Genomic DNA, 21,306 nt, shown 5'->3' with positions numbered 1-21,306 from the left:
TCTGGCCAAAATATCGTATTTTCAAACATGTTTAGTATTTTACCTTTGCAGTATAGCTTAAACCTTTATTACAGAAGAGAACCAGTTCCACAGAGTTGAAAGGGTACTAACTTTGAGTGAGGCAGATGCTAACTAGCTGCGAAGCCTCAGCAAACTGGATAATCTCTAACCCCTCACTAAAGGATATGCATGGCTCATAGCAGGCCTGATGGCTTTGACCCTGTTTCTTAAGGGCTCCTCTTCCTGTGACGGGGAAGTCGGGCAGTGTACTGTGGGAATATACCAACAGAACACTTTGCTTATTTTGTTTTCAAGTAAACAACTCACATACCCCCTTTTTGGCCATGGTATTCAATTACCCTTCTGTTTGCTGTTCATGTAAAATCCCTCAGTGGATTTACTGCAGTTATTTCCCACTTCCTTAAGAGAGGAAGGTCATGTTTACTTTAAAAAAGATTGACAGTGAGAATTTAAAATCTAGCAACATCTTTATTTTGCTAGCTGTTTGACTACTGTTCTTTCTCTGTTTTGCTTCAGTTTTAGAGATAACATAGACGAGTGGTACAAAACATAAACACCCGAGAAATACAGAATGAAAAGAACATCTTTCTGCTGTTTCACATACACATTCTCTGCTGTTATCCTCAACACCAGGTTGAGGATACACATTTCAAACAGCTTCCTGTGTAGCCCTCCAGAAATATTCCATGAATAGACAAATATTTATAAATACGTAAACAAGCGCACATGTGTATCCTTGTGCATATGTGTATATATATATATATATATATAAAACATAGTATATAAATTATGACAGCTTCAAGTTCACTGTGTACAGCTGTACTTTTTCTGTGCTATTATATGGTTATCCTATGATTTATTTTTCTGGTCTCTGACTAATGAAATTCTAATTATTGCTAGATTTTTTTTTTTTTTTGGCTATTGTAAACAGTGTTTCCTTAAGCATTCTTGCATGTGTAACGTTTGTTTACTTAGAGAGTATACATTGAATAAATTCCTGGAAAGTATGCCTTAACTGCTAATATTTACATGGAACATTCTCCTAATTGGATTGCCAGATCATCAGTTAATCAAGAAGGAAAGTAAATTGCAAGTAAATTATTTGAGATGTTCATATACAGTAGGGATAAACAGAAACTTTACAGTTGTACTTGGGCGTTTATTTACATGCTTTGCCTTAACTTCTCCCCATCACCAGGCTATAAAGAAGCCTTCCTTTTATTCCCTGAAGGAAAGGCTACTTAGTACCAGGGCATAGCAAAAGGGACTGCTAAGATTAGCTCTGCTTTTCCTTTGTCCTTGATTTAATTTGAGGGGACATCGAAAGTATTAAGGACAACGTACTGGTAGTTGTTACCAAGATAAAAATGACATACCCAGGAAGTACCAAATTCTCCAAGCCTCAAAAACCCTTGTGGTTTATTTCACACAGTAAATGTTAAGGAAGAAGGAGACACAGGGCAAGGGTGTGTGGTGACATTTCTGAGGCTGTCCTTGAAAGAAAGGACTGAGAACATGTGGCAATGGACGGAATTAATCGCATCACTGATCTCTGACTAAACTAGATGCTCTGTGTCAGTTCAAAGCGTCCAGTGAAACAGTTACTAACCAAAGATTAAACCACAACAGCCGGCATCCTAATCTTTACACCACACCACATGAAAACCTATGAAGTTCAAAGAGCCTATTTTTAACCTTTAAAAAGCAGCATTTCTCCTTTATATTTTACTAATATATTAATATACATGATACGAGGACATGTGGATAAGTTAATGCATTTTGTTAATGATACATGACTAAGTTAACGAATGAATCTGTGGAACATGTGAACGCAAAATTATAATTAGAGGCCGAAGCACTTACTAAGATATCTTTGATTTTGCTATATAGACACTTGGAAAATAGTGACTGAAAATGCTCCTGGAAAACAAAATAGCTGTGCTAAATGCTCAGAACAAATTGTGTACATCTTTATTTATCTGATATCTTTCAATAGAGATCATACACAAAGCGTTCTATGAAATGGTACAGAATTTAATCTTTAATGTTGCATATACAAAAAATTAATCTCCCACAACTCAATTGTTTCAAGCCATTTATATTTTCATGAACCTTTATCATTTTTCATTAAATGTTATCACAAAATGAACGGGGGCAGGGAGACTTCTTCAGGAAAATGCACCTTTAATCCCATCCGTAGTACAGGAAACAAACGAGGACATGAAAGGAAGCTCCCTCGCACACGTAATATGGTCGGTGCTTGCACGTGCTTCCATAGACATCAATCTTAGATGTGACTGACTAGTGCTCACAGGAAGCTTGGAACTCTGTCCCCCTCCCAGTCGTGTACTTATTTGAAAAATCCATGCTTTTCTGTCCCCACCTCTGTGTCTTCATCTAGAAATAAGAGAGCACAGTCAAGTGATCTGTAACATCTGCTGCCACTAAAAATTGTGGTCCATGCAGCTATGCGATTAATATTTCTATTTAAGGGTCATTTCTACCATAATTTTCAGTCAGAGCGTCGGAAATTGTTAACGACTTACAGTTTAAGCTTTCCTTTTATCAGAAAGGGAAATTGGAACTCAGAGTGATCAATGATGTTGACAACAAACATATAGCATGTCCATGCAGAGCCATGTCAGAAGCCCAAATCAGGTTGCTCTTTTACAATTTCTATAAATTAAAAAAAACTGTTATCCCCGTTATTGATCTGGTGGTTTATGGGGGAGACTGTTCAAATTCTCTTCCCATATTTCTGTAGATTCCGAATATGATAGGAAAGTTTCAAAAATATTGGATAATTTTATTAACATTTATTAAAATTGGCTACTTATTAAGTTCTCCCAAGTATAGTCACCTGGGTAATCTTGATATACTGGTGATGGTGATAGATACACAAAATTAAATAAACCATCTTTTATTGATAAGCAAGAATGAAAGTAAGGTGGTAGTTCAATTTCCCAATGTTTATAGAGTTCATATTAAATATGTAACTACCTACTTCACTGCAAAATAGTCTTCCTGTTGTCCCTTTCAAAGTGACCAGCTCTTTGGTTTATAATGATGGATATACGTTTCAGTCTTCCTGGACTCATCTCTAGAGATGACATCAGTTTGAGGAGACGTAATGCTGTACCACATAGTGTGCTGCATGCGTGTGAATTGTAGAAACACATCACATTAATATAGGTGGTACATGCTTGAGTTGATAACATTTTGGCTAAAAATGTAACACAACTACATAGTAATGTCAGCTGGTCTTGGGAAAGCTCCCAACATTCTTCTATCATCTTTAAGGCTTAGACATAGAGATGTAAACAGAGATCTAGATGTTGAACTTTTCAGTTCGCGTTTAGTCTTTAGCAGCAGAAGTGTGAGACGATGGTAAGCACAGCAAGCCACGCCTGTGAGCATGAAGAGTTTCTCAGTCAGTGACACCTTCAGCTGGCACCGTGAGTGCCCACCCTGGATGAGCACGCAAATCATCTGTGCTACGTATCTGTGAAGGCCAAATGGCTGTGCAAACAGAACGGCCTCATTATGCTCTTAAATTAGATTGTGAAACAACCCATGATTTGTGGACAAGAAGATCGTCTGATGCTGTATCATCTTTTGTTTAAAGAACAGCAAAAGCTGGAGGTTTTGACCCCATTGCTTCAGGATGTATACAGTCAAGTTGTTTTGGAAGAAGAAAGAAAATTCAGTCGAGCTCCTTTAAACAGTGAAATCATAAAAGGAGGAGGTATCCAGGGTAATTCGTGGAACCCAAGATCTGTAAGTGTAGTTGGCCTCACAGGAGCCTGCAAGCCCAGGAGGGTTTGCACTGTCCTGCCTTCACTGCCCATGTAGCTGCTCCTACCACTGTGCCTCCTGTATGCCCTTATTTCGGTTGACCCCTTTCGACACTCGAGGAGGTTAAAGGAGTTCAGTGGCAGGTGATTCGCCCAGACTTGGCCCCATCAGATGGGCTCTGCCCAGCAGGGCAGGATCTGGAGCACGCAAGTGCTGAGTCAGCTCTGGCGGTGCTGGAGAAGCTACTGGGACAGGGCCTAGGACAGAGGAGCATGGACTAGTTGTATACCCCAGTCAAATTCAGGGAAATGCGTTGGTCAAAGTTAATCTTATGTGTGGACCGCAGGATTCTAAAATATTTGTTGTTTTATTACATAGTATCTTCATTCTGTTGTCTAAAAAATAATACATGATCAGGAAATGCCATCACCGTACATGTCGGTGATTGAGTGCCATTTAGAAGGAATTCATACACAAAAGCTTATGACATTGGGAGCTTCTATTGCTTAATCAAATATTCAAGAATTCAGCAACACTCCAAAAGCATTGCAGGTAGACATCTGACAAAAAAACCACACTTATCTCAGCCTGTGTACAGGTCAGACATGGGCTGAATGACTCGGTGACCCTCACCGATAAGACTAATGCCCATGTGTATGAAAGCCAACATTTGAAAATGTGCAATCTGTATGATGATGACCACTTAGAAGTCATTTACCAATACCTACTCTTCCTTTGATGCTCTCCCCGGTGGTGCCTTGGGTTCCTGTTATACGGACACAAAGACTTCTCCTTCGTACAGATGAGGCGTACTTATATTTGGAGGTTGAGACATTGGTGTCACACTGTGTGACATTTCATGCTCTATCATGCAGTGTGGATGCCTTCAGCCTTTGACACCTGACCTGCCTCATTTATTTAGGGCCACATCCCTCTGCTAAATCCACAGAGAGGGAAAAAACTTCTTTGGATCTAATAATTTTTATAAAGAAGTTAGAACAAATTTACATAAGCAACAACTCAAAACATGCTTTATAATTACATATAAGCCGATGTACAGAAAGATAAAGAGTGCTGACTGCAAATTAAATGGAGAAACGAAAATCTCCAAGGAACCAAACATTTTTATCCTTCCCTCACTTAGCCTAATACTAGTTCCCCAAGGCTAATCCGATCCTGATAGAATCTTACCCAGAAACCCCAGTAAACAGTTCCAGAAAACCTTCCCACGAACACCAGGCATACTTATTTTTCACATAGAAAGGACTTCCACTGTATCTGTGTTTACTTTTGGTCTTAAGCTTTTTCTCTTTTCTCATATCCCTGTAGGGGATTTAAGGGAGGTGGTCACATTTTCCAGTGGTGACTGCGGATGTGTTCAGCATTTTCCATATAATATGTCACTTAATCTCCATGGTTACCTTGTGCACCAGGACACGGAGCTCTGGAAATGTTACTTCTCTGAGTATCCCCTAATAAAGTATATATGTATAAAATTCATTTACCCTCCCCCTTTTTCCATATTAAACTGTGAAGGAGGCTCATCCAGTGAATAGGTATCAGTGATGACTGCATGGAATGTGGACTATATGACATTCAGTACCAGTACTGTACTAGGTGACAATTAAATGAAGCATTTCTCACAGAACGAAAGCACTAGAAGACAATGTACATGTTCTGCATTTGCCTGGGTGTGGGATTTGGGGCCAGCAGTAACCTTTGCAGGCCTCACTTCCTTGTTCTCTCTGTCTAATCTGTCTCTGCACCTCCCTCAAACTTTATATACTTACCCCTGTATATTTATACCTGAATAAGAATAGCAGGTGCAATACACTGTATAAACATAAAATAAATGTTACCCGTAAGTGTTTATGGCCTGTTTGTTTGGGATCCAAGACTTGGGGTGCTAAACACCTCTCCCATCTCTTTCACTGCCGTATCCTCAGTGGTTAGCTGGTCTCTGAAATTGAGTAAGCGCTCAGTAAATATTTGTCAGCTGAATAAGCAAGAAAAAAGTGAGTGTAAATGGAGAAAGCAAAACAGACCACAAAGCCTGACCTGGCCGGGGGCAGTGGTTTTGTGTGGTCCTCTGTGGCTCCTCCTGGGGACTGAGATGGGGGACACCCTCACAGTTGCATCCCCTTTCACGGGAACAGCGTCTGGCCTTGCCCTGTGTTACACCCTGAATTCATAAAAATTATCAAAACCCCCGAAAACCTAGGCTGTTTCCTTCACTGAACATCAGCACCTGTTTCTTCAGACCCAGATTTTCAGAACAGTGAGCATTATGCTGAGGTTAAATCCGAGAAAATTCAGGAAAATAGGAAGCACAGAGCTGAGTTGCTGTCCTGTGCCACTCAACCGGAGTGCCTTCGTTTCTCTTCCTCCTAGTCGGTGAATTTCTGGTACGTGCTGGTGATGAGCGACGAGCACACGGAGCGGCGGTCCCTGCTGCTCCTCCTCCTGGGCTGGGGGCTGCCGTCCCTCGTGGTGATCCTCCTCATCGTGGTCCTGAGAGGGGTCCATCACCAGAGCATGCCGCAGATCTACGGCCTCGTTCACGGAGACCTGTGAGTACCCGGCAGCGGCGCCTCCTGCCTCTTTGGTACCTCCGCCGCTTTGCTAGGAGGTGGCAGACGGGGTCGCCTGAGAGGTGTCAGGAGACCTTTGCTCTCTGCAGCTCTGCTTCCTCTGTCTTCGCTTTAAATAAGAACCCAGAGCCTCACGAGTTCCTATGATAGGTGCCTTGGTGCATCAGAGGTACCCAGTGAGCGGTCCAGTAGCACAAGTTGGTTTATTAGAGTGAGGCAGGCAGCCACGTCTAGCAGAATGCAGGTGCTTGGGAAGTTGGATAGACTCAGTGAAAAACCGGGAAGTGTGGCACACTGTGTACGAGGGTGTTTCTGGCGGAAGGATCTTGAGATCCCTGAATGTGAAAAGGGAGACGGTCTCAGAGTGAATGCAGTGTGTGGAGAATCACCGGAAAGCGACCTTTTATACCCACTTGTTAAAGTGCCTTTGACATCTTGAAACCTCCCCTTTCTGTCGTCACACGCATAGACCCGAGGCTTAGTCCTCTGTCTGGTATCTTGCAGCTCTAGAGAACACTCAGCCCTTTTTTAAGGATTCCACATGCAGAGAAAACAAAGCAAAACCTCTGTAATAAGAAGACTTAACCAGCTCTATTGGTGCAACGAAAATAAGAGAAAAAGTAAAATTCTAAATAGGAAAAAATAGTCTATCGTGGGCTCTATTAGTCCACGTTTGCAGTGTGTAATGTTTACGGTCGTTGGGGGGAGTTGCGTGCACAGAACACACCTTGGTTTCCTTTTTCTTCCCCTTCTCCCCGCCTCCCAGCCCTCTCCTACCATCTCTCGGTCTCCTTACCCTTTGAGAACGATCTGTCTTCCTACTGCCTGTTCTCTTTTATTTTGCTCGTTATTTATACTTTGGGTTTCTCAAATAAGAGAAGCCCTGTGGTATTTGAGCTTGTGCATCTGGTGTATCTCACTCAGCGTTATGGTTTCAAGTGCATCCGTTTTCCTTCGAATGACTCAAGTTCATCTTTATGGCACAGTACTACTCCACTGTGTGTAAATGCCACATTTCCTTTGCCCACTCAGCTCCTGATGGACATATAGCCATTTCCAGGGTGTAGCTACTTGTAATCGTATGAAGACACTATTACTAATGATCTCACTGGTTATTTTGAATGCGACAGTCAATGAATAGAAGTGGAAAAGTCATTGAAAGGTAAAATACTATATAAGCCAAAATCATTTCAATGTCATTATTGCTTCTCATCAGCTGTACACAGAATAAGTGTTACTGATGAATACAAACGTGTTCAACACATAGGCAACCACAGATATAACCCGAACCGCATTCTGCCAAAGGAGCCCAAGGACAGCCGTGTAACACCCACTGGAGTGGGCAGATGCATGCTGGGGTGCTGTTTCTAGTTGTCTTGTCTTTTCATGATTGTGATTCTAAAAGATTCACGCTGAGAGAATTTTCAGAAGTGTATTTTCAGAATTATGTTCTAACCTCCTACATTTCACTACCATTCTAACTTTTCACATTTTACTGGCATTAATTAAGTTTGGCGCTGCCAGGATTAATTTCAGAGAAGTCTGCCTCGTTCTTTGTTAAATACAAAGTAGCTGTGAGGCGGCCCCGGCGCCGCAGACCATACCGTGCAGGAGCCTCTTGACTTCTTTGGCAGCAGCTGTAGCCTTACGCATGTGCCACGGGGCTTGATGGGGGGACATTAATCAGAAGAAGGTCTCCCCTGCCCTAATAGATTGTTCTGGAAAAAAATAAACCGCTGGACAAGAATCGCCAAATAAACTGACTCTTAAAATGTCCTTTCTTAAGCTTTTGCAAAATGTCTTCTGTGACCAACTGCAATGGTTGATTCATTGGGTCAACTTGAGGGGTTTAGAAGTTTAACTAAGGCGCTCAGCAAGGGACCAAGGTCCTCATGTTGTAAATATCCTACTCCTATGCAAGAGGAGGGCACAGAGACGGTGTGAGTGCTACACCGACCCTAGGGCAGGTAGCCTGCTTACAATACAAGGGAAGAAAAGAGGCTTGCTCCTCAGCCCCTTTCGCTCTTGCTGCTTTTGCTGTCTTCTGCCACCTTGAAGTGTTGCCCCTGTGCCCTGCCACCCTGCCTTGGAGCCAGCTGATTGTGGACTGAAGCCTCCACAAACTGTGAGCCTAACAAACTTCCCCTTTAACTCTAGGTCTTGGGTATTTTGTCTCAGCAGTGAGAGAAAAGTAACCAAGACCCTAGCTAAATTACATATATAATATACAATAAATTATAATTATCTGGTTTTAATATTATTCAATTAATAGACTCAAAGTAACTAAACCTTTTAAGTATTAAGGACTATTTTCCTCTTTAATGCATTTAGAATATTTCTACATCATTCCCTATGAATTCATTCAAGTTTTAAAGAATCCTATATTGTAATATCACTTTAATCTCAGTAGAAGTACATAAATTGGCACATATTTATATTCAAATGTTTTATACACACTATTTTCTTAGAGGTAATGGTACAGTTTGTGGTCCTGAGAAATACATAATAGCTCATTTGCTGTGCAGTGGTCAGTCTGTAATTACAGTAACTTTCCTTTTGGTAAAGAGATTTTTCTAAACCTCTAATGTATTAATATATGGAAACTTATTTTTAAAAAGTTATCATATTTAAGGTTATACTGCTTTCATTAAAAAAAGAATTAGCCCTTCTTTTCTCCTTTCTCCCATCCCATTTGTTTTTTCCTTTTTAGCAGTTTCTTTCCCTTTCACAATATCTACTGTACCTTTTGGATCTTATTTACTCTTTCAGTTTCTTACACTAGGGAGACAATATGATATTTACACATGTGAGTCTAATTTATTTCATTTATGGTCTCTAGTTGCATCCATTTACCTATAAAAGCCTTGAGTTTACCTTTCTTTATAGCTGAGTAGTACTCCATTGTATAAAATATATATATGTATATATATACACGCACAAGATAGCTAAGATAATTGTACTACTAATTTCTAATAGTTCAGTCAAAGGAACTTTGCTTATATTGATTGATCAGTTTTGCACCTCTATATCTGGTAATCTGAGCAACTACTTTGAAGATAACAATATGCAATATAACAACTATTGTTAATGTCCTATCATCTTGTTTTGAAATTCTGTATCATTTTATTGGGTTTTTTCTCTCCCTTTAATATAAAAAAAAGTTAGGAAGTGGCCTCCTTTTGTATCAGCTGAAAACACTGTAAATTCTTTCCAAGTATTTTGGAAGACTATACACATGGAGCCAGCCAGCTGAAGATTTCCTAAATTACACAGGTATTTTCTTTCAAACATATAGAACTATTCCTATTTTACACTTCTAATTCTTCATCAGTTTTCTTTTTTCTATGAATTTTTCCATTTCATTGAACTAATCATTTTTAATGTCAGTTAAGATCTGTGGTAACATATCCTTATTCATTTTTGACATTAATAATGTGTGTCTTCTCTTGCTTTTTTTTTTTTTTTCTTTCTTTCTTGATCAGCCTTTGTGGGGGTTAATCAATATCATTCTTTCTCAAAGCCAACTTTTGACATCTTAATGTTCTCTTTTATGCATTTGTTTTTAATTCCATCGATTTCTATGCTCATCCTTTTAGATTTTATTAATTTTGATGTTTGAGTTTTGACTTATTTTCTAATTTCTTGAAATAAATATGTAAATACTTGACTTTGTGCCTTTTCTAATACAGAGCAGTTTGCCATCCCTGCTTTAGTTATGGCACCAGTTTTGAAATACAGTATTTTCATGATCTCTCAGTTAGAAATATTTCCGGATTTTTGTTCTGATTTCTTTCACCTATAAATTTCTTGAAGTGCATTGTTTCATTTCCAAACATTTCTGACTTCTTAGCCTATCCTTTTCTGAACTGATTTTCATTGATTTTACTTTGGCCAGAATGCATTGTCCATATGACTTTAGTTCTTTGCCATCTATTGAGACTTGTTTTTCGGTCTGTTGTGGGTTAACACTGGCATTGTTCCATGTTCTGCATTGGAAAAAACAATCCAGCATAAATCTGTTTCTCTGTCTCTCTCTCTCTCCCTGCCCTTCTAAGAATTTCACACACAATAATACGATTATAAAAATTATTTAAGATACCTGGAGGTCACTAAATAATGCAGAAAGCCTCAACATTTTAAATGCCACATGAGACATGTCAAACCTTATAAAAAAAACCATTTTCTTATATGTATATAAATGATCAAATCCAGATTTCATAAGACCAATGGATTTTTTAATCTAGTTTTAAATCACTCAAGCAGATTTGGAGAAAGGCCCAAAGAACCATAAAACTCTAAATGTACCTTTTTCCTATGTGGAAAGTCAAGATAGATGTTTGCTGATTGTCACAGGGCCAGATGATCCTGTAGATAGGCAAGGAATGATACTCTACTCAGAGTTATAGAAGGAGGCTCCTGCCTTGTGTAAGGGAATAGGGCTTAACTACAATAAAGACAAAAGTCTATAAAGACAAACATCCATGTAATCTGCCCTTGAGTGCTTGCTGCTCATGCTAGTAATTACCTAAAGAAGTCTGAATATTGAGTCTTTGGAGGCGGTCACTTATTTTTCTTGGGTTGCCTTCTGGACTACTGTAGGTGAACAAAGACAGTTGCAGACCTTAGCGTGAAAAGTGCAAAGGAAAGGATGAAACTGACTCTTTGACCGAGTCAAAGTCGAGATGGAGGGAAAAGGAGTATGGTCTTGAGAACTGTCCCAAAGTAGAGAATATGCCATTAATCTGGCATATCCCCAGTCCTGTGACTCCTGAAAGGTAGAGCGAATGGTAGCAGGGCCAGGGACGTGCCGTAGGAGTGGAAGAGGGAAGATGTTGCAAACCTTTAAAGGTCACAGGATTCCTGCCTGGAAGTAGCTGGACACCTCACTAAGTGTCAGGAACAGTAAAAAGCCATAATAATAACAAGTTGTTTCCTACTTCCAGAGACCTTGTTTTTTCTCATTGTTGCTAATGGTGAAATGTCTGAAAATCAGTACTTCCTGAGTAATGATTGTGTGCAAAAATCTAACGATTCTCCTTTATAAGCTTACAATTTTTATCATAATAAAGAGATGTTAAATTCATAAGAAATTTAAAATTGATGCCAATTTTTTAGTTTCCTAGTAGTTTAGTTCCTTAGTATTTCAGCTTCATATTTAACTTTAGATACTTGTAATAAATCCTAACTATGACCTACTTGGAGTATCCTACTCCTGAACTCAGTTACCCATTTTATACATGTCTCCATCATCTGAAAACAATCTAATTTTGCTAGCTATATCAGGAGATATGTTATTAATATAGAGGACAAATTTCTGTATTGTACATTGGGATTAAGTAGAAGTAATTGTGCTATATGAGAAATATGTCATATGAGGACCTTTATTTTCATAAAATTACTTAAAAACACTGTCTAGAAAAAATTCTTATAAATATAGGGAATCTGGTTGCCTGCTGTGTGAGGCCTGGGGAAAGGAGCCGTACATCTGTGGAAGAGGAATGCTGTCGGGGTCTCTTTACGGTTTGCTAGGTTGGCGTGTGGTATTGCCTATGGGTGTGTGGTTGCATACACACACACACACACACACACACACACACACACACACAAATATGTACACACATAAATAGCAACGTTAAACCAGCATGTTCCACACAGTCACATCTAAAATAAAGAGCCCCACAAGTCTTAGAATCATAGACTCTGAGGGAAGGCAGCTCTGCCTCCCTCTACTTCCTGCTCATGTGGAGCCTCAGGGTCGGCTCTTGTGGGAGAGTCTGTGGCCTTCTCAGATCCTTCCTGAGGTGACCACAGGTCTAGGCCTGCACAGGACCTTCTAGATCCCCAGGAACATGTTAAAGCCTCCTCAGCTGTATTATGCCCCAGGTTTTTGTTCTGTTAAGCTTTTTGTTGCCGTTTTCTGGCCCTGGCAACCGCAGTGTTAAATCACTTGCCTTGAATTAGTTTTAGCAAAGAACCCGCTCACTGTATCCCCAAACCAAGGATCAGACTTTCCTCAGCACTGCGCTCTGAGACAGGTCACATACACACAGCCTTGCAAGCGGGGCTTCTTTGGGAAATAAGGTTGGGGAAGAGCTCAGGCTGTGTTCGCCCCTCAGGTCCCTCTGTGGGGGAACAGGAATGTGGGCTGCTGTTTCCCAAGGCTGCATGTGTCTGGAGAGCAGGCAGGGAACAGAGCGAGCAAACCTGCCCAGAGCGTGCTTCTTACCAAAATTCAGTTCTTCCTGCGTTTTCCCTCCCCCTCCCCTTCCCTCCCCTTCCCTTTCCTCCCTCTCACCCTCCCCTCCCCTCCCCTTCCCTTTCCTCCCTCTCGTCCTCCCCTCCCCCTCCCCCTTCCCTCTCTGTCACATGAAATTTAGAAAGGAATTCACCCATGCCTTTCTCTTGCACTTCTATGTGGATTTTTTTAATTGTAATCTCTAATAACGTTGGAGTTTCTCTTGCTTCTGGCATGGTAGGGGATGTTTTCTGTATTTTCTCATTGTCTATCCATTTGATCCATTACCATATATTTAAAGTATTAATTTACAACTCACCTTTACATCAGGGAGTTAGACGCCACCCTTAGCATGTACTGGATTCCCATATGTACTTGGGTCTGCATCTGGACTTTACATTTTACTTAATCCTGTCAGTCAGTGTATTAGTCTCATGGGTTTTTTTTGTTTGTCTGTTTATTTGTTTTTGTCTTTTTGAGTCAGGGTCTCACTGTGAAGTTCAGGCTGGCCTTGAACTCGTTTTGTAGCCCAGGCTGGCCTCAAATGCACAGTGATCCTCCTGCCTCAGCCTCCCAAGCACTAGGATTACAGGCATGTGCCACCACGCCTGGCCTAGTCTCACAGAATTAATTATGGTTTTTTACTATGATTTAATAATAAAAAGTCTGTTTCTTCCCTGTCCTTATTTTTTTCACATTCAGTATGTTACTGCTTATTCTTATATGTTAACTTTTAAAAAACAAACTCAGTTGTCTAACTCTGTAAAATCATTTCTTGGTATTTTGTGTGCTAGCACTGAATTTATACTTTAGCTAAGAGGGAATTTCCACCTTCATAATATTGAATCAGACTTTCCAAGACAGTGGTATGTCTTCATTTACTCAAGTCTAGCTGTGTGTCCCTCAAGACTCTTTCACAATATTCTTTGAGGAGATTTTTGAACATTGAATATATTATTATGTAGTCTTCTTTGTTGTTACTATAAATGATTTTACTCACCTTTATATCCTGTGTTTATTGCATAAAATGCAGGCCATTGCTTTTTGTATGCAAATTGTACCTCCTTCTTTATGAAGTTATTTCATTTCATCAATGATTTTCTGGAAATTTTGAATGATGCTGTTATATTATCATTGAATATATTGGCCAGGCATGGTGGCTCACACCTGTAATCCCAGCACTTGGGAGGCTGAGGCAGGAGGATTATTGCGAGTTCAAGACCAGCCTGGGCTACAAAATGAGCTCAAGGGCAGCCTGAACTGCATAGCAAGACCCTGCCTCAAAGAGATAATCAATCAATCATTTTACCGTAGTATAATATTGAATAGTAGTGGATATGCATATTTTATCCAGTTAAGAGATGCCTCTTAATTCCTGTGTTCTTGAGTGTTTTTATTGTGAGTGGGTATTGAATTTTGTCAAAGCCTTCTCAGCATCTTTGAAGGCAAGTGTGATTTTCCTCAGATGTATTAATAGGGGATAGGATATAATTGGATGGAACCAATCTAGCACTCTAGAAAGAAATCTTCCTTCGTCATTGTATTATTTTCCTAATATGGAGTTGGGTTATCTTTGTTGGTATTTTATTTCGTACTATTGAATCACTATGAGTAAAGTCTGAAGTTTTCTTTCTTCTTATTGTCCTTATTTGGTTTAAATAGGAGTGCTTGATTTGCTTCACAAAAGGACTTGGAAGGCTTTTTTTCCCTCTTCTGTAGCATCGACCTCTGACGCTTTGAGAGAATTCCCCTACAAAACCACCCGAATCTCCCGCTTTTTTTGTTTTTGTGGCGTAGGCCCTTAATAATTGCCTCTAACTCACCTCTGAGAATTGTCTTGCTTAAGCTTCTTAAATGAGACGGAAACAGTTGTCTATCTCTATTTACCTACTAATGTATCCACTTCATTTAGATTTTAAAATGCATTTGCACAGGGAACTGCAAATCCCCATCAGCTCTTCGTGACGTAGCCACAATGGTGACATTTCCACCTGTGACATGGTCTGCTGAAGGCCAGTGCAGAGGGACAGCATTCCTTGCTAGGTCCTTGTAGCCGTTGCCGTGGGTCGTGAAGGGAAGGCTTCCAATGACGTCAGAATGTGCCCACTACGTATTTTTCAAAACTCAGTTTGAATACTTGCAAGGGTCCTTGTATTCCGTGTCTGTTTTCCCACGGTCAGTTGGTACTTTGAATACTAGCAAAACGTTCAGGTTAATGAAAGCTGCTATGAGAAGACAAAGGTGAAAATTTCTTGTGAGCAACTTAACATTTAGGGTTAAAAAAAAAAAAAAAAAAAAAAACTTCTCAGGTTCCCAGTCAGACTCACTAGAGAAATTCATAGACTTATTAATTCCCACCCTCTGTATGAAGAATCCATTGAATGCTCGACACAAAATGTCAGAGCCAGTTCCACAGTGCCCTGTATTTGGGTGAAAACTATGTATTATTTAATACTCACTTAAATTCTACTTTCAGTATCCTTCTGTTAAAGGAGATAGCATCATCAAGTAGCTAAATTTAGTAAAAACTATTTATTCAGTCCCACTGGCCTCTCGACATTGGTAAATAGCTCCCATGGCCAGCTACAAGCCAGAACGCTCTGATTTCCAGTACACAAAGCATTCAGCTCTTCAGTAAACGTGCTCAATACCTGGAGCACACAGATGCTGAAATGCAGGGGCCTCAGTGTGAACTTTAGCAAGCTCATTGTACTGAGCATTTTTTGACGTGGCCATAGAAGTTCCCTTGGTGGTCATACACTGGTTTTTGGCAAGGACGTTGGAGGTAGATCTGCCTGCTGTGTTCTCACTGTGTGACTGACTGAGCTACTTCCATTCCCTGAGCTGGAAGGTCCACATCTGTGGGACAGGCGCACAGGTGCTTGTGAGTGTGTGCCTCACATGCAGTGCGGATTACAGAACCTAAACAATGAACATTATTTTCCCTATGAACTCAGAAGAGACACTTATCATTTCACTGCTTCTGGTTGTTCTGAAACTGGTTTTATTTATTTCCTTTTCTTTCTTGTGATTTGGATTGCGAACAGTACACACTTTAGTTCTGAAACACAGACCCTTCTATTAGCCATGAGTTTGTTTTGTTTTTATCATAAATAAGCAAAAAATGCCTCTAAAGGCACAATCTTCAACTGCACTGTCTGATTTCAGGCTGCTGTAATGCAATAGGGCGGACTGGGCATCCATAAACCTCTATAAAGTACATTTATACACACTCACAAGAATAGGGTGCTAATTGCTGAGGGCTCTATCCAGCTGCCTCCTCGAGCTTCATGCAGCAGAGTGCTTTGGGGAGTGAATGGACCGTAGGGGCAGCCTGCTCACCGTGGGGAACCTACTACTGTTTATTTATTTATTTATTTTTGTGGTACGGGGAATCGAACTCACGACCTCGCGCTTACCAGGCAGGCATTCACACCACTAAGCTATATCCCCGGCGCCCGCACTGCCAAGTTTAGAGCTAAAGGTGCAGCCGGAGGGGGCCTGGCTGGAGCTGGCACGTGGCGGTGTGCGCTGGCGCGTGCCTGTCCCTCCCCATCCTCCCTTCACTCTCTCCACTTGCAGGCAAGCCGCTGTCCTCCGCCAGGCCCCTGTGCCGCACTGCCCAACCTCGCAGCCAGCACACTATGGACTGAAACACGAGCCAAACACCCCTTTCCTCCTTTGAGCTGTGGGCACTGAGCATGGTGTCTCAGTCGTGCGGAAAGTGACTACACCATCAACCCGCTATCCTGCAATTCAGTTTTTATTTATTGAACAGTTTTCTGTATCAGTATGTATTCCATCACGTTCTATGTCATACTCCTTGGTTGTATTTTTAAATCAACCCTCCTAGTAGATTTTATGCTATATTTCCAATTTTCTTTAGAACACTGTTGTGCTGAATATGTACATGCTTTAGTCTGTTTTGCATTACTGCAGGGAAATACCCCAGGCTAGCTAACTTTTAAAGAAGAGCTCACTGTCCCTCAGAGTTTTGGAGACTGCAGCACATGACTGTGGCGCTAGCTGAGCTCTGCCGAGGGCCATCTTAACCGTGGCTGGGCCATGTGTGTGAGAACGAGAGTGTATCCCCAAACTGGACCCCAGAAGCCAGACACAGTGCCCTGTGCCCACAGTCACTGCTACTCAAGAGGCTGAGGCAGGAAAATCACTTGAGCCAGGAGTTTGAGACCAATCAGTAATACAACAAGACCCATCTCAAAAGAACAAACAAAACGAAAACCAGGAAACCAGATACTGGGGGGAGTGTCCCCAGCCCCTCCATGGGCGTGGCCCCAGCTAACCTATAAACTCCACTAGTCCCGCGGCTTACAAGGTCCACTACCTCCCAGGACTCACCCTGGGGACTAGGTCTTCCACACGTGGGCCTCAGGGGGGACACGCTCACACCGTGTTCCACCACAGCACCGTGTGTGTGTCTTCATACATTCGTGCTCGGATTTTCCAGCATAAATTTTGAAAGTGGAACAGCACAGTGAAAAGATACATATATATATTACATATTTATTATATATGTTACATACACTTAGATTCTATATATATTGGTGTATGTGTATGTGTATATATATATACATACATGCACTTGTGTAATTTTTTACTTTTTAGAAAAGATATCATCAAGATGTTTTGCATAGAATTTACACTCAAACCATAAATTGTGGCAGAGCTTGTTTCCCCATATTCGTGCCAGTTCTTGTTTCCATTTCCTCATTTATTAGCTCTGCTTTGATAACTTCATTTATCAAGTACCAGACACTAGACTAAGTGCATATTCTCATTTATCTTTGCACAGCCCTGTGAGTTTGCATATCTTTGCATAGATTTATTTAGCATTTTTATTTCATTTTGAATTGCTTGTTCATCTCTCTGAACTAATTTTTCTGTTTGCTTATGTTTTCCAAAGATTTGAAGAGTGCTTTCTCCCCCCTTTTTTTAAGAGATAAGATAGTGGGCTATGTGAGGGCTACTGATTTTTGTCCTTCGTGTATCTTCATTTCTCTATTAATACAGCTTTCCCCTACCCATTTTAAAGAAAATTACATTTTAATATACAAGGTGAGCCTTTATGTGATATCAAATAATTGCAGAGAATTTGTTCAAATGTTTTGTGTTGCTAAGTAAAATTTCCAACTGTAGTAATGATACAGTTAATGCATTGAGAACATTAAACGTGGTTACTCAGGGTCAAAACAGTGAAAATACACCTCATGGCAAGAACCTCAGTCTGTGCTTATCCTAATTTATTAACTAGAGGCAGCATCAGGAAAACTAATGATTACTATCTAATGCAAAATGCTAACAACTTAGTCATTTGAAATATCAAGAAGATTAAAGAATTAGGAAATAGGTCATTGCAAAACTGCAGGAGGTAGAGTAGTAATGAAGTTGCACTTCGTCTTGCTTCTTTTCTTTAAAACTTTTGGGCATAAAATTTAAAAAGTACTTGATAAACAGAGTGTCTTGCAATCTCTTGAGGGCTCACATTGGGAAAACTGAAACGGCTCGCGCAGTCACAGCATTCACGTGTGGGTCCTTGTCACAAGTTCCGTTGTGGGCATCTCTAATGAGAAAAGCAGTGCCCCCAAGGGTAACCAGTTCATGAGACAAGCTGTTCGGGACAAACTGAGAAACAATTCTTGGCTTCAGAGGCTTTCCAGCAGTTGATTTTAGTGTTGTGTTCCTACTTTGTAGCTTCTCATAAGCAAGAATCTGCCCATTTCTTAAAATAGCCTTCTTTTCTTTCTTATAAATTGATCAATATTTGTTTTTGAAATGATGGAAAACAGAGAGGATATAACTTTTAAGATAAAAATCAGGTCTGTCCTCCTCATTCAAACGTAGCACTTCTAATAGAATCACAGTGTCTATCATTATAGAATTGATCACATTTTTCCCACCTTCCGGCATCCAACATTTCAGTTCTCCCCAGCCCCCACTTCTAATATTTACAAAGTCTGTCGTGAATTTGCTATTTTTCCACATCACAGATTCCTTGACATTAAATTACTGGATTAAAGAGCAACATTTTCACAGGTATCAAAATTGCCAAGCTGTTGTCCTGAAAGGTTACACATTTTCAGTCTTAGCAGCATAAGCATAAGCATCATCAGCGACACGATGTCAGTCACGACTGTGAGCTTTATCAGCTTTATGATTTTGATAGGTGAGTATGGTATATTTGTTAGGGTCTCCAGAGAAACAGAGCCTACAGGATGTGTGTGTGTGTGTGTGTGTGTGTGTGTACATTTGTGTATGCAAAGAGATTAATTATAAGGTATTTGTTTGTGCATTTAGAGAGACCAATAATTCCCAAGATCTGAAAGCAAAGTCAGCAGCTAGAGACCCAGGAGAGCAGTAGTCAGTTTAATCCCAAGGCAAGACAAGAACACCGGTCCTGTTGGAGGATGGTCAGGCGGGAAGAGCTCTCTGTTCCGCAGAAGAGAATCTGCCTTTTTGCTCTGTTTGGGTGATTGGGTGAGGCCCACTCGCATTTCGGGCATCTGCTTTCCTCAGTCTCACAACTCAAATATAAATCTCAGTCAAAAGCTTCCTACAGAAACACCAGAGTAGTGTTTGACCTAATGCCTGCCCTGGTGATTTTGCCCTGCCCCTATTTTTCATATTCAGAAAGACCTTCAATGAAGTAGCTATACTGTATTTCAGATTGCCACATAAATTTAACTATTGCATGTGGAGATATATTGCCATTTTTGTTGTTATTTCTTTAATGGGACCAAGAAGTTTGCACATCTTTTTACATGTTTATTGGTGATCTGTACGTCTATCAGTTGTTTATATTATCCATTCATTTTTCTATTACTTTCATAGTACTTGATGAAAATATTTTCCATAATATATGGTTTACATATTTAAATTAATAAAATACCTTCATCTTTTTCTGTATTTTTTCTTGTAATAGTTGTAGGTTTCAAAAAAAAGTTTTTCAAATGTCTTTTCTTCCTTCATATTAGGGAGGTTCTTTATTTCCTGAATTCCAATTAGCTTATTCAGTCTTCTACATAAGCTAGTATGAGGATTGCTCATACGAGGATGTCTCTAGTATGAGGATTCACTCTAATTTCTTTTCTCTCTGTGTTCTCCTTTCAAGTGCTTCCTACTTACTGCTAATTCAATTGTATGCTGTATTTATTTTATTTCTTATGATAGAAAATAATGTATTATTTGCACTTGATGCTGTTCTTCACCTCAAAACTCAGGAAATATTATTGCCTGGCATTTTGTGTTAATAGAGATTAGCCTGATATTATTTTTCTACCCAGGTGTATTTTTTTCCTCACCTTTTTGTATGCTTGTAGGTCTTTTAGTTTCTGTTTCTACACTGTAAATGTTTGGTCCAAAATAAACAGATGTTTTTTCCTAAGCTCATCTGACCCTTCGTGGGCCCTCATGTCTTTAAGATACGGTTGGTTCTGCCCAGTGAAGTTTCCCAGCTTTACTCATGTTATTCCCTGTTTCGTCATGGTTTGGGAAGGTGAGCCACCCAAGTACTGTGAGTGCCTAGCGCCACAGTCTGTGTTCGGTGTTCATAAGAACAACGCCGTGACTTGCAGCACGTCCTGCCTGCTCTCGAGTTGGCCACCTGTACGTCCCTGGCTTCCGCAGCACCTTTTCCTCACGTCAGAGCGCATCCGGCTGTCACTCACCTCCCCCATCCCTTTTGCTCCTTTGTTGGCGCCCTCAGACAGCTTCCGCCTGGACCCTCTCGTGCTTCTTTTCTTAGGCTTTGTTTTCCTGACCGCTATTTAGAATTCCAAGCACTGCTCCAAATCTTTTCTAGGTCGAATAATAGTTTGCAAAATGGTCACCTTTCTTTTTAGATTTAGGGGGTTTTATTGTTGCTTCTTATATATCCTATGTGGATGCTTTTAAAATGTATTTACTCTTTCTAGAATGAGCTCTCTATCCAGCCTTATATTACCTAACATATGAGGATATGATACTTTGGCTGTGTTTGCTTTGTTCTTGGAATCTCCTTTTTCAAATGCAAAACTTGGTCTGAGATAGTGTCCATCCTCATGGCCCAGTTAACAGTGCCTAGTGAGTACCCATCTACCGCGTTGGCTGCCATTCCTCTATGGACTACTCCTCTGACACTTTAAGCCAATGGAATATGGGAAAAAGGTCCACAGACATGACTAGAAGAGTTTTCCTGAACTGCTCCTGGATGATGCACTTTTCCATAGAACCAGAGCTCTCCAAGTGCCGTGTCCTGACACAGTCTCCTCATGCCTGCCGTCCCTTGGATTTGGTGAGCCACAGCCTGAAACCCAGATAGCAACAGCGCTGACACTGACCAAGGGGAGGACTGTGGCAGAGGAAAAGGGCACTGACCAGCTCCCAGGAAATGCTGTGAGCTGCACAGATACCTAGATGTTTAATGGAATGAACATGGTATAAAACACTAGGAGATTTGTTTCTTCATAGGAAATTAAGGTATAACGTACAAGGTCAAAATAATTATAAATAGCATGCATGGATTTCAACTAGTGTGTCATTTATTCACAGATCCATCACTCCCCTCAGACACACACTGGAAATTCTGTGCTGCTTTAAAAAGAGCAATTGATATTTCATTTGAACATCTGATAATTCTTAGAAAATAGGGGAAGCAGTGAAGCAAAC

General features: G+C 40.4%; 1 protein-coding gene across 1 annotated transcript in view; it reads left to right on the top strand.

Moving 5' to 3' along the window:
• Adgrv1 (adhesion G protein-coupled receptor V1) overlaps positions 1-21,306 on the top strand; it is a gene marked incomplete in the record, with an annotated part of 436,569 nt that overhangs the window by 297,695 nt on the left and 117,568 nt on the right. The window contains 1 exon segment of the mRNA XM_013512957.1: positions 6,208-6,386. Within this exon segment, the coding sequence (XP_013368411.1) occupies positions 6,208-6,386 (179 nt within the window).

Source organism: Chinchilla lanigera, unplaced genomic scaffold (genome assembly GCF_000276665.1).
Source record: "Chinchilla lanigera isolate Chin_1 unplaced genomic scaffold, ChiLan1.0 scaffold00017, whole genome shotgun sequence".
In the NCBI taxonomy this organism is placed as follows: domain Eukaryota; kingdom Metazoa; phylum Chordata; class Mammalia; order Rodentia; family Chinchillidae; genus Chinchilla; species Chinchilla lanigera.
The sequence above is the reverse complement of the archived record's forward strand: the minus strand, read 5'-3'. Positions and strand labels throughout refer to the sequence as shown.